The sequence below is a fragment of the Serinus canaria genome, chromosome 2 (genome assembly GCF_022539315.1).
Source record: "Serinus canaria isolate serCan28SL12 chromosome 2, serCan2020, whole genome shotgun sequence".
NCBI classification, from domain to species: Eukaryota; Metazoa; Chordata; class Aves; order Passeriformes; family Fringillidae; genus Serinus; species Serinus canaria.
This window is the reverse complement of record NC_066315.1, coordinates 146,858,984-146,877,102: the sequence shown is the minus strand read 5'-3', so window position 1 is coordinate 146,877,102 and position 18,119 is coordinate 146,858,984. Positions and strand designations below refer to the sequence as shown.

Below are 18,119 nucleotides of genomic sequence, written 5' to 3'. Positions count from 1 at the left end.
TCAGAGCTATCTTCCAGCCTGTGCTCTCTCCCACAAATTAGACTTAACCCAAGAGGAGCTAAGTTATGTGTTGTCCCTTTGAGTTAACTTTCCTTTTGGTAACTAAACATAGTTTGCTCCTTTGGTAGCTCCATTGGCAGCAGAATAAAAGACCCTTTTTTATTTTTTTACTCTTATGGAGAAAAATATTGTCCAGGAACTTTTAGTCACTTCTGTCTATATTAAAGAAAAGCTTTTCACTCACCACTTACCCCTCCAAATCTTTTCCTGATAGAGATATTTTCTAGATTCTTCTTAACAGTTTCCTTTTCTTTCGGTTATCCTGTACACCCCAGGTCCAAATCCTGCACTCAGTCTGCAAATGAACTTTCTGTTCCTGGGTGTGTCTCTGCCTCTCACTTGGCTGAAGCCTGCCACTTCAGCAGGACCTGTAACCTGAGTCACAGACCATCCTGCCCAACATCAATCCTTCTCCCTTGGAGTTTGCTTGACAGCTCTGTTGTACATGGAAGGATTGAAGGACACTCCCCTTTGCAAGTTATTTTCTCTGTGGCTCAAATACGTATTTGGTGTTGAGTCTGGATGAGCAAAGACTGGTCCTCAGAATGGTGGGTACTTCCTCAGTAACAGGGTCAGCAAAAAAGAATAAAACTGCAGATTCTTCTGGAAGTAAATAGTTGTTTAAAATAATGACTGTTACTTTTCTCTGAGCAATGTTGAAACATTTGTGAGTACACAGAACAGCATGTATTTTCTGTTCCAAAACCCCAGTAAAATGTCAATATTGAGATATTTCTCCAGAAAGCACCACATCAATCAGCATCTTGTCACTGTCGCCTGACCAAAGGAAGGCTCTGAGCTCATGGCCATGCCTGTACCCCCACAATCTCACACTGCTCTGTGCACTCAGTCCCACTGAGCCCTCAGCCCTTCCCAGCTGCCCACAGGCCCCACTTTGGCCTCCTGTTAACCATCCCTTTCAGCTAAAGGTTAATTACTCCAGGGGACATTTCCATCCAAGCTGTTGCCCGCAGGTTGCAGTCCCTGCCTGAGTCCTATTTTTAGACCATCTCCTTCCTTGCTATTGATCCCCATCACCCTCTGTTAATTAGATACACACAACACACACAGCATTTGCAACTCATTTATCAATTCTGCTCAGCACCTCCCTCCCCTGAGATGTAATTTGGAGCCCTCCTTGAATCACGCTATTGATCTTTCCCAGCAACTTTGCTATAGGATTCTGTGTGTTGCAAACTATTTATAGATTCCCCTTCTCCTGCTCTCCCTTGAGGAATCAGAAATGGGCAAAGGTAATCAGACTTCTATATTTAAGGAGTTGATCGAAACTGGATATTTCCTCTTTTCTCCACCTTTCCCCTCCTTCCCTTTGTTGCTGATCTGTACACACTTCTTTTGGCAGGTGAGACCTTGCTCTATGCTGTGCTCTAACGATTCTGGTAACTCTCAGGTGATGTGATTCAGAATTTGCCCTGGGTGAACTCTTGTTTGCTGAATTGATGGAATTAATCCTTCCTCCTCCCTGCATCCAGGAGTCTCCCAAAGGGCCTTGTGACCAGCTTCATCCACTCAGCTTGGGCGTGTACCTTTCAGAGGGTTTCAGTCTTGGGGAACTGACTTCTGATCTGATCCTACCTACAAGGCACTGGGTTCCTTTTGGCCCTTCATACCTCAGGAAGGGTATCCAAAGGCTTTAGACCAGGAGTGAGACAGACAGAGCTGCTTTTATGGATGGAGAATTACAGTAATGAGCCCTGTGGTCCTAGGATTTGAGAAAGACCTAAACCAAGGGAATGTAACCTGAGGCTCAGAGAAATCAGGACCAGCTCAGCCTTCACTGGGTAAGGCTGAAAATCCCAGCTCTAATGCAGGAGGATGCCTGCAATTATGAGCAAGGCAACACCAGGAGGGTCAGCCTTGTCTCAGGGAGTACAAAAAAGCAGCCTCAGGCTCCTGTGGTAACACCTGCTGCTGGAAACCTGATGGTGAGTGAGAGGCAGGATGTGGCTAGAGGAGCTGAGGGATTGCAGCCTCCACAGGGTGGTGGCTCAGGAGCCATGGGGCTGGGGATGGACCCTGTGGAGCCAGGCTGGCTCCTCTGAACCACTGGGAACATTTTGCTGCGGGTATGTAGGTTGTATGTAGCGAGTACAGAATCACAGCCTGGTTTCAGTTGGAACATTAAACATCATCCAGTTCCACCCCTGTGACATGGGTCTGAGTGCCTGCCTGTGCTTTGGGGGATGTGCTGAGGCTGGGGAAGGGGCTTTGCTGTGTGGAGGGTGGTGGTGTGGGCAGGTTTTGGAGTATGTGATGCTCTGGCACATTTGCCTGGGCATCTGAGGGAATTTTGATGCGTGGGGCTGTGGTATGTGTGGCTGTGGTGTGCCGAGGTCAGTGTGTGTGTGGGGTGCCTGAGTGGAACTGTGACGTGTGGATTTCTGTGTGCATGGAGTATCAGCAGACGACGTGCAGGTGTGGCGAGTGACTGTGCTGTGTGTGACCGTGGGGTGTGATGCTTGAGGTGTGTAGGGCTGTGCAGGTGTGTAGATGGGGGCCATGGCGAGTGACACTGAGGGTGTGTAGGGCTGTGTGTGTGCGTGTTCGGTGGTGTGCATCGCAGGGTGTGCTGGGGACGGTGTTTGAAGCTCGGGGTGTGCAGGGCTCTGCTGTGTGCGTCGGTTCTGGCGGTCTGTGGAGGGGCGGCGGGGCGCGGAGCCGCGGTGCGGTAGAGCCGTGCGTGGAGCCGCGGTGCCGCCGTCCCCCGCAGCGGCGGAGGTGACACGAACCTGTCCCGGCTGCTACGCGCGGCTCGGCTCGAGGGTGGCCACGGCTCCAGGCTGTCCCTGCCGGGACGGCACAGCCCGCCCGCCGCCGCCCGGCTCCGCTCGGCGGCCGGGGCGTGGCCGAGCCCGGGGAAGGGGGGCGGGAGCCGCAGCCGCGCCGGGGGAGCTCTGAAGCCGCTCCCTGCCGGGGCGGCGCCGATGGGGTTAAGGCGCTCCCCGCGGCGGGCCGGGGAGGGCTCCGCATCCCGCCTCCCGCATCCCGCCTCCCGCGCCGGAGCGGGCACGGGCACGGGCTCGGGCACACACACTCACACGCACCCGCACACACACACACACCCGCACACACGCCCGCACACACACGCGCAGGCGATGGCTGCGGGGCGCGGGCTCGCTTCTCCCCGAGATGATGTCAAGAGCCCGGGAGAAGGAGGAGGAGGACGGTCGCTCTTTTTCTTAACGGCTTTGTTCTAAAATCATCCTAAATAAAGCAGCCCCGGTACCGACCGCCGGGGTAGCAGCCGTGAAAGTACCCTTTCATTTTTCCCTCCTTGTTGCCTCCTTTTCTTTTTTCTTTTTTTTTTTTTTTTTTTTTTTTTTTTGGTCTTATTTTTCTTCTCGCCTCCGTCTTTGTGTCCGCCGGGGGCCGAGCTGCCCTCACACGCTCCCCGGGGAAGCCGCCGGCGATTCTCCGCTCCTCCCGGCAGCCCGCGGCCGGAGCCAGCGCCCGCCGCCGTCCCGCCCCGCCGCTGCCCCGGGCAGGTGCTCGGTTCGCGGCTGCCGCCGCCGCCTCCCAGCCCGCCGGCCGGGGCGGCTCCGCGCCGCTCCTCCCGCTCGCGGAGCGCCGGCTCCCCGCCGCCAGGGCCACGCCGCCGGCCCGGCGCCCCCGCCTCCCGCCCGAGCGGCGGCGCGGCCCGGCGCGCCCGGGGATGCTGCCCCCGGCCCCGCGCCCGCCGCCTGACACCGCCGCCGCCGCCCTCGCCGCGCCGGACGCCGCTCCGCTGCCCACGCCGCGGCCACCTGCAGCAGCAGCAGCAGCAGAGGCAGCAGCTGCCCGGCTCCCCGCCGCCCTCCGCGTACCGCGGCGGAAGGAATAGAGCGTCCAGCCCGTCCCGACCCTCCCGGCCGGCGCTCCCGCAGGCAGCCGGGGCCGGGGCGGGTCGGGTCCCCGACGGCCGGAGCCCGGGAGCCCTCCTCCCTTCGCCCCGCTCCTCCTCCGCGGATGGGCGCGCTGTCGCCGCCCGGCTCCCCCCGGCCCCGCCGCTCCGCCTGAAGAAACTTGGGACGGCGGCGGCCTCCGCCTCCCCGCCGCGCCCCGCCCGGGCTGCGGGCGACCCTTCCCCGCGGCGCCGCGCCAACTTCGCGGGGGGACCCGCCCGCTGCAGGACTCCGTGCCGGGGCCGTCGGCCCCTCGGCGGGGGCCCCCTGCCCCTGGCCTCGGTGCTGGGGAAGAGCGGGGGGTGCCCTGGATGGCCCTGCGCACTGGGACGGCTTGGTTTGGGCAGGTCCTGCGCAGAGTTTCCCGGCTTCAGGGCACCTGGTCCCGGCGCTCCAGCAGCCTCCTGTGCCTCTCTTCTTCCCAGGAGCCCGAGCAGGCGGGCGGGGAGCGACCGCCGCCGCAGCACAAGCTGCCCCGGAGCGGCGGCAGCGGCGGCGGGCGCCGCCGGCCCCCCCGGCAGCTGCTCCCCTGCTGTAACTGCTGCGGCCTGTCGGAACCCCGGGCGGCCAGGGGGGGACATGGTCCCCTCACTCGCCCCTTGCTGGCGGCCATGAAGAGGCAGAACGTGCGGACCCTGTCCCTCATCATCTGCACGTTCACCTACCTGCTGGTAGGGGCTGCCGTCTTTGATGCCCTGGAGTCCGACAACGAGATGCGGGAGGAGGAGAAACTCAAAGCCGAGGAGATCCGGCTCAAAGGAAAGTACAACATCACCAGCGAGGACTACCGGCAGCTGGAGTTGGTGATCATGCAGTCCGAGCCGCACCGCGCCGGAGTCCAGTGGAAATTCGCCGGCTCCTTCTACTTTGCCATCACGGTCATCACGACCATCGGTGAGTGACTCCCCTCGGGGAGACCCTGTGGGGTCAAGGCCGGGGCTGGGGCAAAAACTTTCTGGGCTGGAAAAAAAGGGAGAGGGGCAGGGAGGCTGTGGCACGCAAGGGTGTCTGTGCTGAGTCTTTTTGCTTCCGTCCCATGTTACGTAATTTAATGCTATTCTTGGGCACTTGTTGGACTTGAGGGTGTCCCACACCTCTTCTCCTGGAGATGGATTCTCTGTCTCTTGTGTGACTGGAGAAGAATGGGGCTGGTCTGGCTAGGGGCATTGGCACTGGCCAGGTGGCTACCATGGTGCTGTGGCTTGGATGGGGAGGAAGAGGGAGGAAGAGGGAAGAGGCAGAGTGACACTCCTGGGGTTACCCTCAGAAGAAGGCCCTATTGCCACACTCCTTCTTCCACCTTAAGAGACATGGGGAAAACTTTGGCAAAAAGCATCTGGAGGAGAATGAAAATGATGAAGGCATGGGAACTGGATCAGCTGGGAAAGCCCTTAATGTAGCCAGGCATGGATAGACCTGCTTTTGCAAACTTTCTTTTGGAGTTGGCAAGGGCAGTGGTGCTGGTTCCCACAGCTGTGCTCAAACCCTGGGCACTGACAATGTGTTCCTGGAGTTTTTATTGCAGCTGTAGCGTCTGATGTGACAACAGGTCACAGTCTGCATTTCCCCTTTGTGGGACATAGTCTGCCAGGCAAAATGATGCCTGCTGTCACATCCATGCTGCCCAGCTTCCCAGATGTGCTACTTCCCAGGACGGTCAAGGGGCAGTCAGTGGACACAGCCACAGTCTGTCATTTTGAACTTCCCTGCTTCCCGCAGCTAAAGCTGAGAATTTATCACAAAGTTTGCTTCTCTGCCATAAAAATAAATACCATGGTGACTAGAGGCTGCGGAGTGCACGCAGAACTGTGCTACAACTCTGGCTTTGGCTGGATGAGCAGGTTCACTTGTGCTGGCTTTGTGTTCTTTAAGATGGGTTTACTAAGGCAGTTGATAATGTTTTTCTCCCAGATCTGTGGCAGTCTGAAAAGACCCCTATAACTCAGGGGCTAATAGTGCATTAGACATAACAGGACATGAAATTAGTTCTCTTAATAATACAGAAGGACTTGGTCTTTTTGCTACGTAGGGGCTGTTAGAAGAAATTTTCACACTACCACCAGAAGATACTGAGTTTTCAGCAGAAGGTGCTGTCCACTGCACTTTGAAAAGTGTCTGCTTATGTTTGTATTTGACTTTATTTTCCTGGGGCAGTAAAAAATTTCCTTTGAAAGATCATCTGACAGTATAAAGCCTATTTGCCTTTACAAAGATAAGATTTTTAAGTGTTAATTTCCTTTACCTTTCTGTTATTAGGTATATTAATAAAAATGCATATATTATCAGGTTATAGAATATAAAGTAGAATGCAACTTTGGCTGATGATTTGTATTTCCCGCTGTTGGTTACAATGTCAGAACTCTCTTTCCTCCTTTGGCCACTGAGTCTCTTTTCCTCAGCCTACCTCTTGCCACTTGTGTGTGCTAAGTGAATACTGCTCTGTCGTGCTCCTCTGAGTTACCACAAGCCTTCCACACACCCCTGTGTACTCATGGTGCCCTGTACTCCTGCCTAGGAGCAGCCTGCAGTACTTGCTGCGTTCTTAAGCTCTGTTGCTGACAGGTAGAAAGGGCTGTTTGTGCAGTAGTTTGCTGTTTTGATGGTATTTTACCCATAAACAAGTACAACCTGCATGAGAAGTTGTAGCATTTTCTCTTTCAGAGGGCTGGGATTTGTTTAGGAAGCTCGGAGTACCTCAGAATGCATTTCTGTAGGCAGAGGTGCTTTGGGATATATGAATTGTTTAAATTTAAAAATGTGTATAGCAACAGGGAACCACTGGGAGGAAGACTGATAATAAAGAATGGTGCAGAAAGTTGCAGACATTCTGTAACAATTGTTCACTTGGGAAGCTGTGTTCTGGGAGGATATCTGATCCGTCTTTCAAAAGTTTATTAATAGTTGCTCTCTGCATCTTGCCAAATGCAATTCTATTTTTTGTACCATCTCTTCAGTACTAAAGTGGCTTCATGATGTTATCTGATCTACAGCTAGTCTGTAAAAGTAAGCATGGAAGATTTTTCTTTAATTTCTTATTTATCCTAAACTAATTTGTTTCACGGATGGAAAAAACCCCAAAAGAACTACTTTATTAAGTTCTTAGAAAAATAAAGGTTGTTAACTATGTTTCTTGTCCAGGGAGGTGACCTAAAATATTCATATTAATATTTTGTGCTGGTTATTTCTTTTCAAATCTGTGTGCATGCTCTCATATACATCTTTCTCCTTATAAAATCTTCTGGACACACTTCCAGAAGCACATACAGTGGGGTGTGCATTGGTGAACCTGCTTTACTCAGTATGTACTCCAGCAGAAGTGTGTCTTAATCATTGCTGGCTGACCTTTAAAAGAGAATGAACAAAGACCGTGCCTAATCTGGAAGGGTACCTCTATCTCCACAAAACATCCCTTCAGACAAAGCAGTGATAGGAATCAGCGGACCACAAAGTCAAGCAAGATGCATATGGCTGCAGACTAATTTATGTCTAACTTAATTGTACTCTGTGATATTGCCATGCTAGCAACATGTCTGGAGTGATTACCCCTTCGCTGTGCTGATTTCAACTACTGTGGCTTTAATTTAATCAAAGGTGTTCATGGTTGGCCATGGCCCATCAGTAGCCAGGAAGAAGCCGGTGCTTCTCTTCCAGTGACAAGGGACAGGTCCAACAGTGTCCCCAGACCATGGAACAGGTGCCCCTGAGACATGGGGCTGAAGTGACAGCTCTGGAAGCTCTGGTGCTGAAGGGACAACTCCGGCAATGCCCCCAGTCTGCCGTGTTGAAGGGTCACCTCTGGCAGTGTCCCCTGTCCGTGGTGCTGGAGGGAGAGGGACAGCTCCGGCAGTGTCCCCTCTCCGTGGTGCTGGAGGGAGAGGGACAGCTCCGGCAGTGTCCCCTGTCCATGGTGCTGGAGGGACAGCTCCGGCAGTGTCCCCAGTTCGTGGTGCTGAAGGGACAGGCACAGCTCCGGCAGTGTCCCCTGTTCGTGGTGCTGAAGGGACAGGCACAGCTCCGGCAGTGTCCCCTGTTCGTGGTGCTGAAGGGACAGGCACAGCTCCGGCAGTGTCCCCAGTCCGTAGTGCTGAAGGGACAGGCACAGCTCCGGCAGTGTCCCCAGTCCGTAGTGCTGAAGGGACAGGCACAGCTCCGGCAGTGTCCCCTGTCCGTGGTGCTGGAGGGAGAGGGACAGCTCGGGCAGTGTCCCCTCTTCATGGTGCTGAAGGGACAGGGACAGCTCGGGCAGTGTCCCCTGTTCGTGATGGTGAAGGGACAGGGACAGTTTGGGCAGAGCCCTCGGGCTGTGGCGCTCGGGTTCGGTTTCCATCCATCGCTGCAGCTCCGGACTCCCCTCCTCGGGCAAGCTCTGCAGCTTGTTGCTTCCCGTGGAAACTCATCGTTAAAGACCTGTTTGGAAGGGACCGTGAAAACCTGAAAACCTCCCGTGTGAGGCAAAGCACTGAGATTTGGTCAAGTCTCTCATTTCCTCTAATCTATGGTATTTGGCTTTTATTGGCGGATGGTTGGGGGTTACTGCTCACTGGTTAAGCTGAGTAATAAATTAAAAAGTGAGAGCTAATCAAGTATATGAAAACAGAGTTTCTTTTTAACCTGGGGCAAAACATGTATTTCTATTCCTCAAGTGCAATTTCTTGTTCTTTCTTTCTTTCCTTCTTTTTATTTTTTCTTTTTCTTTTAAACCAACACAACAATGGAAAAGTTGACAACAGCAGGTGCTACAACACTCGATGAATTTGCTCTTAAAATCACTTAGCAGAAAATCCTCTCCCCCTCCCCTTCTTCTCCCCCAGCTTCTATAAAGTTTTGACTGTGTTTGAATTGTGTAAAAGTTTTTAGGGGATCAAAAAGAGTTAATAAGCTTTTTTTGGCTCTCACCAGGTGCTGCATTCATTTCAGGACTGTTCTTGTTTCAGAGTGAGCTAGTATGAATTCCTATCCATTTCCACTTGCACTGTCAAAATGATGAAAAAGAGTGGTTTAATGACGTTCTTCATCCAGCTATTTGTCTTTTATGAGATACGCTGTAGAATATGCCACAGAGTTCATCTAAAGGCTTGATACTATGAATAAAAACACCACCTTTCAAAAACAAAGGCTTATTTCTAGGATTTCTAGCAAGTTTTAATGCCCTTTTCTATAGGTCATTAAACTGCTTTTCTGTAAGCAGGTGTCAACACTGTCAAAATGTGTTATTGGTACAGATATTGCTCTATCATTTAGGCCTTAAAGAGTGATAGCTGTACTTGACTTAACACCACCAAACTCTAGTAAACACTGAATATTTCTGGAGGCTTGTGCAGAATGTAAAGAACTGAAAGCTGCTTGTGTCACCCTAAACCGAACTGAAACAACAAACAGATTAAAAATTGCTATTCATTTATTTTTTCCTGAGAAGTGACTCTAAGGGGAGGAAAATTAAGGCAGCTTGTGCTGTGAATTATTAGTCTCTTTTTGTAGCTTTTAGGCCTCTGTTTTCAGTTTTGAACCTACTATAAGCAGTGAGTGAACTTTTCAGCTAAAATACATTTTAAAAGAATGTCGTGCAATACCTGTAATGGTGAATGGAACATCCACCTATTGACAGCTGGTTGGCTGCTGAGTAGCCAAACACTCAGGAGCTGTCTGCATCCAGATGAGGACGTTTCATACTTCTGGCAGATGGTGTCCTGACAGGGAGTTTGAACCTGCATTAATGAACTAAGCAAACACATGCTTAAATCCATTTTGGGAGAGTGGTTGCGTCTCCGTGTTCTTTCTCTGCATCGTTTTACCCTTCCATAAAATGGGTGTAAAAACACCAACTTAGTGGTGCAGTGATGTCTCTAATTTGGGTTAGAAAAAGATTGAAGTATTCTCACAAGTGAATTATTTTGTCTTTTGCTCCTCTTTTAAAACTAACCTCTGGTGTTTTGAGTCTGCTCTTGATTTTTGATGGATAGTAATATTTAGAGCCAGTCCATTGAAAAGGTTTGAGTCTGGAATCGTGGCAGATGGACAACCTGCAATGGAAAGAAAGAAAAGAAAGGAAGGAAACAAGACATGTAAGGGAAGAGATTAGGAGTAAAGACACAAATGTTTTGGTCAATTAACTGCAGCATTCATGACTTGCCAGGACCATGAAGGTCATATCTTGTTAAAAAACCAAACAAGCACAGAGTAGATTAAGCCAATCAATTATTAATAAATTCAGGTGAAAGCAGAGAGCAAGATTTTCTGGTGAGACAAATGCTTTTAGATGCACTGAAGTAACAAATATCTTCATTCATGCCATCTGAAGTTTAGTGGATAATACTGGATGCTGAGGACCTGAATATCTGCTGGTGGTATCTCCAAAGCAAGAAGGAGGTCTGCTTCACTGAGCCCCGTGAAGATGGACTGCGTGTGGGATTTTTCTCCCCTGAAAAACTAGAATAATCTGGAAGATTGTTTCACACGATATTCTCTGTCTGATGAAAATTAAAAAAAAAAAAAAGGAAAACAAAACCAGAATAGCGTTCTGCCAACAAAGAAGACTTTGAGGCTACTTTGCTCACGGTTGTGGATGGAGTTCTTGAGTTCTTGAGAACTGGTTTTTCAATGATACCTCAGATTCCTGCCAGAGGCACTTTAGCAAAAGCTTTTTAAAAATCACTGATAAACAAGTAAAAATTACAGCTCAGAATGATGTTGAGCTGCAACTTCCCACAGTATGGCTTATTGGCAGTGCAAACATAATAGTAAGATTTGGAAAACAGTTTTGGGGAAATATTGAGAAACCTCTGGCCACTGAGCTAGCTGGAGGTGTCTGAAGATTTCCTTAATGTAACAACACTGGAGAAATTAGTGTTTTTTAGTTTTTTAGGATTTGGTGCTCTTTCACTTCCTGCTAACTATTCATAACTTCTTTCTTTACCTGAAGCAAGTGAGATTTAGATTAACTCTTCCCTGCCATCAGGATGGTTGTATGCAGGTAGAAACTGCCTGAGGAGACTGCTTTGAAAAGAGATAAGACAAAAATCTCCCAGGAATGAATAAGCTGCAGCTGCTTTTGCCTTTGGGAAAGAAAAAGGACTGGCTTACCTCTTGAAGACTTTTTCAGCTGTATGTTCTATAATTTTTTGAATCTTCCTTTTTCTCCCTGGTTCTTGAGACCTAGTAGTTCTTGGGTCAACTTGTTTTTTTTGAGGAAAGCCACAAAGATATTTGAAATTCTATTTTCTCCACTATAAGGTCTTTGCTTATTGGTTATTTTCCTAGCCAGTAGACCCATTTATGGACTCTTGCAAGTGTCAGAATAAAAATATCTGTGTTTACCCATGGTCAAGGTTAGAAGCTAGAGGTTTTGGTCAGTGTTATGGGAAAGAAGTTAGCTGAAGGAGAAGATGATCCTGCTGATACAAGGATGGCAAGCAGAGGTTCACAGAGCAGAACTGGGAATGAAAGAAGGCGTTTTTGATTAAGAATAAGGAAAGAAATTTAGCTGTTGGCAGTGGGCTTATGCCTGCTTCAAATAAAAATAATAAAAACCTTTTGCTTTTTCTTGGGACAGCTTCACAGCTATGAGGCTTGACCAAAGGAAAACTGATTAATGGAGAGCTTCCCTGTTGGACACCATGAGTTTTGGGACAGATGCTGCTGGTCTGGCATGAAGGACAGCCGAGAATGCTGTTGTGTTTCCTCGAATGCCATGTGAGCTGAGGTGCTCAGTTCCTTCAGTGTCGGAGCATATTACCCCATAAATGCTGAAATCCTTTCTCATGGCTTTGAGCTGGAGCTACACAGAACTTTATATTCAGAATGCTGTACTGACATTAGGTGATTCATCTTCACAACACTTCTGTGTAAAAATTATCCTCAGTTTAGAAACAAAAAGAGAAAATGTCTTTCTGAAGATTCAGGTTGGGAGCTATTTCTAATTGCCAAACTGCTCACTTCTTTCTCTGTTGGATGACATGGCATGAGTTTACAGCCAGATTGAACAGTGGAGATGAACCAAAGTCAGAGATCCATAAGGAGTTCAAGGTGATACTGGCAAACTCCTGCAGCCTAGGTCTTCTGACATGCAGTAATAGCAGAACCTGGAACTTTATTTCATGAAGGTTCATGGGCTGTTCTGGCTAATTATCTCTGTTATTACTATGTATCTTCTGTCAAAGGTTCTTTAGGCTATCAGGTATCCACTTGCTATGGATTTAACTGAAGGTCCTTGGCTGGATATAGTTAGAGGCCACATAAAAGATCCCCTTCCCCTCTAACAGATACTAGCAAGGACACTTACTGGTGATGCAGAACTAATGAGTCCTTGATGCCTGTAAGTGGAGCTAAGAGGTCACTGTGGACTTGCAACAGATGTTTGCTGTGTGTAGCAGGCCTATTCTCTTTTTGGATAGTTTTGGATGAAGCCATGGACTCCTTCAGAAATTTCACCCATGGACATTGCTGCAATGCAAATCACTTATAATTTGTTATTTTCTCAGGATTATAGTCCATGGAATCTGCTCATTTTAGGTAGTAGTATCACACTACTGATACCCACCAGGTATCTCTGAATTGATTAGCTTAAACTAAAAATTATATTGCTGGTGTGGTAGCTACAGCATTTCCTTTGATTAAAATGAGACTGTCTATGGACACCTCCTCTATAAAAAAAAAAAGACAAAAAAAAACCAACAAAAAAACAACCAACAAAAACCCCAAACCCAGAAATAAAGGCCTGATCCAAGGTTTATTATAAATATCTTGAATCACAGTTGTTTTCCATCAAGGCATTATTTGACAAGAATTCTTCAATGCAAGGAGCTATATTCTGTAGAAAACCAACTAATGGAAAATATCTTTAAAAACACTTTTCAAATTTATTTATTTTTAATAATGAAGTTGACTTTGACATTTAAACAGATTTGTATCTTTTTAATTGAAAGTGAAAGGCTGAACTTACATGCCTACTGCATACCTCAAATTTGAGCAAAGAGAAATCTTGAGGAAGAATGTTGATGTTGTTATTCTACTTTTTTTTTGGTGGTGTGTGGTTCTTTTCTTGCTGTTTGTGTGTTTTTCTTACTTTCATGGCTTCCAGACAGTTAACGACCTCTTCTGATCTATCACTTTCTGATCCACTGAGATGCTTTTCTTTTTTCTCAAGTGTAATGGGCACTTATATTTTTTCTGTTTTGGTAGAAGAATCCCTGAAATTTTTAGCAGTTTTTTTCTTTTTAAGGAGTTCAGTGACTTTTTTTTATTAATACCTGGCCAATTGCCACAAGAGGCTTAGGCAGTTATCAGTTGGTTAAAGGATTCAATATCCTCTTTAACTGCTTTCATTATGGAGGTGATTAGGGCATGCCAGTGAAAGGAATCTCTCTATTAAGGGCTCCTGTATTTGTTACTTATTAGGATGATTAGGAGGGAGCAGACTTCTTTGTCCTTTCAATTCCCTGCATCAGAAGGAAAAAAAGAGCTTCAGAGAAAAGCAGGCAAGTAGTGGGGTTAAAATGTATCTGATGGGAAGCTGATGGTTTCCTCGCTTTCCCATCAGAGAAGAGGACCTTCCTTCTCAGGCAGAGGAATTTAACAGAGGGCTTGAGGGCACAGATTGATGAATGAAACCTGCTGCAACTCTCTAATTGTGTAGTGCAGGAGATTAGCTCTAAGGAAATGCTCACAGACTCCCAATTTAGGGATATTCTTGACATTTTGAAGGGAAGATAGATATAAGGAAATCCATTCCCAAAACAGTTGGTAATGTCAGCAATTTCAAATGTGTGCTACTATTAACTCATTACAGGGGTGTTTTGGGTGGAGATAGACTATTTTATTTCTTCCACTCTCTTTTCTTTTGATGTCCTCTGGAGAGGATGTCCTCCTCCTATGTTTAAACCAACATGGGCTATGGGAACTGTGTCAGAAATTAAATGTTGTAACAAACCTAAGCCACTTGAGTTTTGATTTGTCACTCTGCTGCATTTCACACCCACATGAAATTTCTCAGGACCAGACACAGTAGGAAAAGGTGTCAAATATTCTTGTTTCAAAGGGATATATCTCCATTACTTGAACTAATGAGCAGTTACTATTAGTTGTTAGTAGTCTGAACTGTTATGGTGAAACAAGGCTGACTTCACTCAGTGCAAACAGTGTTTGCAGCAGTAATAATTTCTAAAAATTCTGCAGTTTGGTGCTTAATTTAACTTTGCTCTGGATACATATAAAGTACTGTACTGCAATAAAATGAATTCCAGCACCAGGAAGGACGTGGAGCCCTGACCATAAGGCTCTGCATGCAGGCTGTGTCATGTAAGATACTGCTAATATTTACTTGATATTTACTACTGTAAATATCAAGAATATTTAAAAACAGTTCATGAAATAAAGATGACTGAACTCTCCATTACAATCTTGCATCAGAAAAACATCTCATACTTGTAGAGGTGACTTGAAGTCTCAATGCTGGCTCACATTTTTTATGGCCTTTGGGGACTTTTTGGGCTTCCAGAGTAAGCCATGAATTTTAGAAGAGTTCCTTACAGAATAAAACATATTGTATTTTCTGCTGAGACCTAGAAACAGTAGAAGAATGCTTTAATGCTTTTTCAGCATTATTCAGGATCATCATATGTACTAAGCTTTCAAAAAAACTGGATTGCCCCAGACTGCCAAAGAAGAAAAAAACCCCTGTATTTTGGGATGTGGTAGTCTGGAGACCAACATTTGGGGAGTAAAAGTCTCTTCCAACATTTAAAGTTATCCGCCCACCATCACTTCGACATGTCCTCTAAAAACATTCCTGATCTACTGTTTGTTTGCTTGTGGACACCAAATATGTCTTTGGTTTTGGTTGTGTGGGCTTCTCTTCTCTTCTCTTCTCTTCTCTTCTCTTCTCTTCTCTTCTCTTCTCTTCTCTTCTCTTCTCTTCTCTTCTCTATCTCTTCTCGTCTCGTTCTCTTCTCTTCTCTTCCTCATTCTCTTCTCTTCTCTCTTCTCTTCTCTTCTCTTCTCTTCTCTTCTGCTTCGTCTTCTCTTCTCTTCTCTTCTCTTCTCGTTCTCTTCTCTTCTCTTTCTCTTCGCTTCTCTTCGCTTCTCTTCTCTTACTCTTCTCTTCTCTTCTCTTCTCTTCTCTTCTCTTCTCTTCTCTTCTCTTCTCTCTCTTCTCTTCTCTTCCTCTTCTCTTCTCTTCTCTTCTCTTCTCTTCTCTTCTCTTCTCTTCTCTTCTCTTCTCTCTCTCTTCTCCTTAAAAGTGTTAGAAATGACCTTGGGTGTGTTCTAGGCAACCGATAGTTAAAACAGCAACACTGGATCTGTGCCATTGGAAGCACCAGGAAATCCCCAGTGAATCGACATGAACTGTTCAGTTGACCTTACAACTGATATATTGACAATTCAATGATCTTCCCAACCTCTCTGCTTTGGAGTTTCTCCCCTCTTTTGCTGTTCCATGTGGGAATGAAGATCCCAAGATGAAGAAGGAGGTGATTGCTGTTCAGTCTGTACTGATGCCCTATCAGCTCTTTCATTAATTTCTGGTATTTTTCTCTGACAAACAAAAGATGATCATCCAGTCTTTTGGCAGCAAAGGCTTAAGCTCTTAAAACACATCCTGCCTAGTAGTAAAAGGCCTCTTATTTAAAGGGCACTTTTCAAAACAATTAGTACTTCAGCAGCAATGTGTTTGCCTTAATGAGTGCACTCTGGCAGTCAGGGGAAAGAGCATGAGCTGATACCCAGAGATGTAGGCTAACATAGGCAAATTAGCAGTGCTACAAGTCAGTTACTCAATGTACTGCACATCCAAAAGGTTTATTTTAATGAGTGAAGAGCACTAGGTATGATTCAGAATGGCTTAATTTTTTTGTCCCCAGATATCCACCCTCTTTCATATCTTCTTTCAGAAGGCCTTGTACCACTCCTGTACTTGTGATAGTTTATGCTGTGTGGGTTGTATTCAGGTCTGGTTTGACTTGCTGGACTGGCACCAGAAACAATTTTTCATAGAGTTTCAGACTTGCTTCATTGCTTTTGCTGCCTGATGTTTGAAATCAGTGTCCTTATGATGTAGGCATGCTGCTGGCATTCTGGTATAACATAATTTCTTTTTAAAGGTTTCAGGAGGTTTTTCTTTTCCCAGGATGGATCACACACAGTAAAGGCTGGTGGTGTTGAAGAGGAAGAGGCACAGGATGCAAGCTTGGCTCTGAGTGCCCAGCAATAGCCAACATGGTGGAGGTTGCTGGCTCTTGGGGATGTGTGGTCCTGAATTGGATAACTAGATGGAGCCTGACTGCAGGTTGGGTGATGAGGAGTTAAATTATATTTCTGACAAGAATCCAGCCTGTGGAACATTTCAAATCTGACCAAAACTCCAGGTCTTTTCCTGAAGACCTTGAGTATGGCACAGTGAATAAGGAGAATTGTTAACAGCGAGGAAGCATTAGAGTGGCAACAGAGAAAGAAGTCTTTTCTAGCAGTGATACTTGAGAAAACAGAAATGTGTTGGTGGGGGGGTGCTCTGGGCTCTTCTTTGCTAGGTCTTGCAGAACAGGATGGACAAGCATCTGTCGGGAATGACCCATGCATTCTGTCCTGCCTTGCGGCAAGGAATGGACGGGCCTCCTTGTCCTGTATTTTTAATGGTTCCCTACACACACAGGCTGTTTGAAGTTTGCCTTGGATCTTGCTTGGGATCTATGTACGTTTATCTTGTCCTTATTATTTTTTTTTTTCTGAAGGTTTGGGCTTCCCTGAGGGGCTATCAGTGCATTCTACAATTCTGTCTCCAGCTGAATATCGGGATAAGAATCAAACCTCTTCTCTAACAGCAACTGTTCAGTATTAGCAGTGTCACCAGCTTTTTATGGCTGCTGTTTGAACAGCCCTACCAGTGGCTGTTGCAGGGAAAAACAAACATGCTGCCTATCTTTAAAAAAAGGACAGGAGAGAACATGGGCAGTTAATGCTCAGTCAACCTAAATTTGATCTTCAGAAAGATATTTGACCAAGCTGATAATCAGCGTGAAAGTACCTAGGGGATAACAAGGGACGAGCAGGAACAACCCCAAATTTTTCTTGAGTAACTCATGCTCTTTTCTGGGTTGTTTTTATTCCAGCAGATAGCTGATGGAGGGGGAATCAGTTGGTTGTGACATTCATTACATATGTGGCATGATAATAGCACTGAGTTCTCATAATTGCAGTAGAAAATCCTAGATTGGATTAAACTGCAAGGTGATTGTAAAATCTAGGTGGACACACACTGTGCACCAGAGGCTGGACAGTGACTGGGCTTCTCACATGTGTGAAAAACACATACTCTGTGCAGGTGTAAATGGGGCAGAAAATACAAGCCCACATATCTGCTAAATCTACCACCAGAAAATTTCACAAGAGAATTAAAAAAATGCAAAGATATTTATCACTGTTTTTCTGTCAGATTGGATGGATATAACATATGCAGTCATACAGGGATCTGTTCTGTGGCTGGTACTATTCAAGTTTCCCATTAATGGCTTGTCTGGTAGAGCAGAGAGTACACACATTAATTGTGAGGGGTGGCTAGCACTGCAAGGGCAGGAACAGAATACAAAACGATTTTGTTAGATTGGAGAAATGGTCTGGAATCAATATGATGAAATTCAATAAAGTCAAGTGCACAGAATTACACTGAAGAAGAAAATATCAAAGAGACATATAAAAAATGATATAAACTGAGTAGATGCAGGTACTACAACATTGTGTTGATAACGTGGTAAGGCTTCAGCCTGGAAACTGAGTGCAGTTTTGGGCACACAGTGTTTTGTGGAAAGATGAGAAAAATCAAAATGCTGAAAGAAAAATTAACCTGTATTCAGTGTGAAGTGGACAGCAATTGTTTAACCTATATGAAATACATAAAAGGGGGGAATAATAACAGCTTCAAACATGGGAAAGGTTGTTGTAAAGAGGACATTGATAAGTTTTTTCTGCATATATACCCAAATGTAGGTTGATCATCAGCTGTGAACACATCTGTAACATGATCTGTAAGGAACCTCCAGAGTGCCAGTAATGGGGTATTTGTCTGAAGTGGTTTAACAATTGTCCAAAACACATGGGTTTGGTATACTTCAGCCTGCCTCAGTTTTGACAGGGCTCAGTTACCTTTGGAGCCCCCTCCAGCCATGTGTT

At 46.5% G+C, this 18,119-nt stretch overlaps 1 protein-coding gene across 1 annotated transcript in view; it reads left to right on the top strand.

Annotated features, from left to right (window-relative positions):
- The first annotated feature begins 4,273 nt into the window (after positions 1 to 4,273).
- The window catches only part of KCNK9 (potassium two pore domain channel subfamily K member 9), an 83,912-nt gene continuing 70,066 nt past the window's right edge, over positions 4,274 to 18,119 (top strand). Inside the window, exon 1 of the mRNA XM_009088307.4 lies at positions 4,274 to 4,856. Within this exon, the coding sequence (XP_009086555.2) occupies positions 4,274 to 4,856 (583 nt within the window). The remainder of the gene's footprint in view (positions 4,857 to 18,119) is intronic.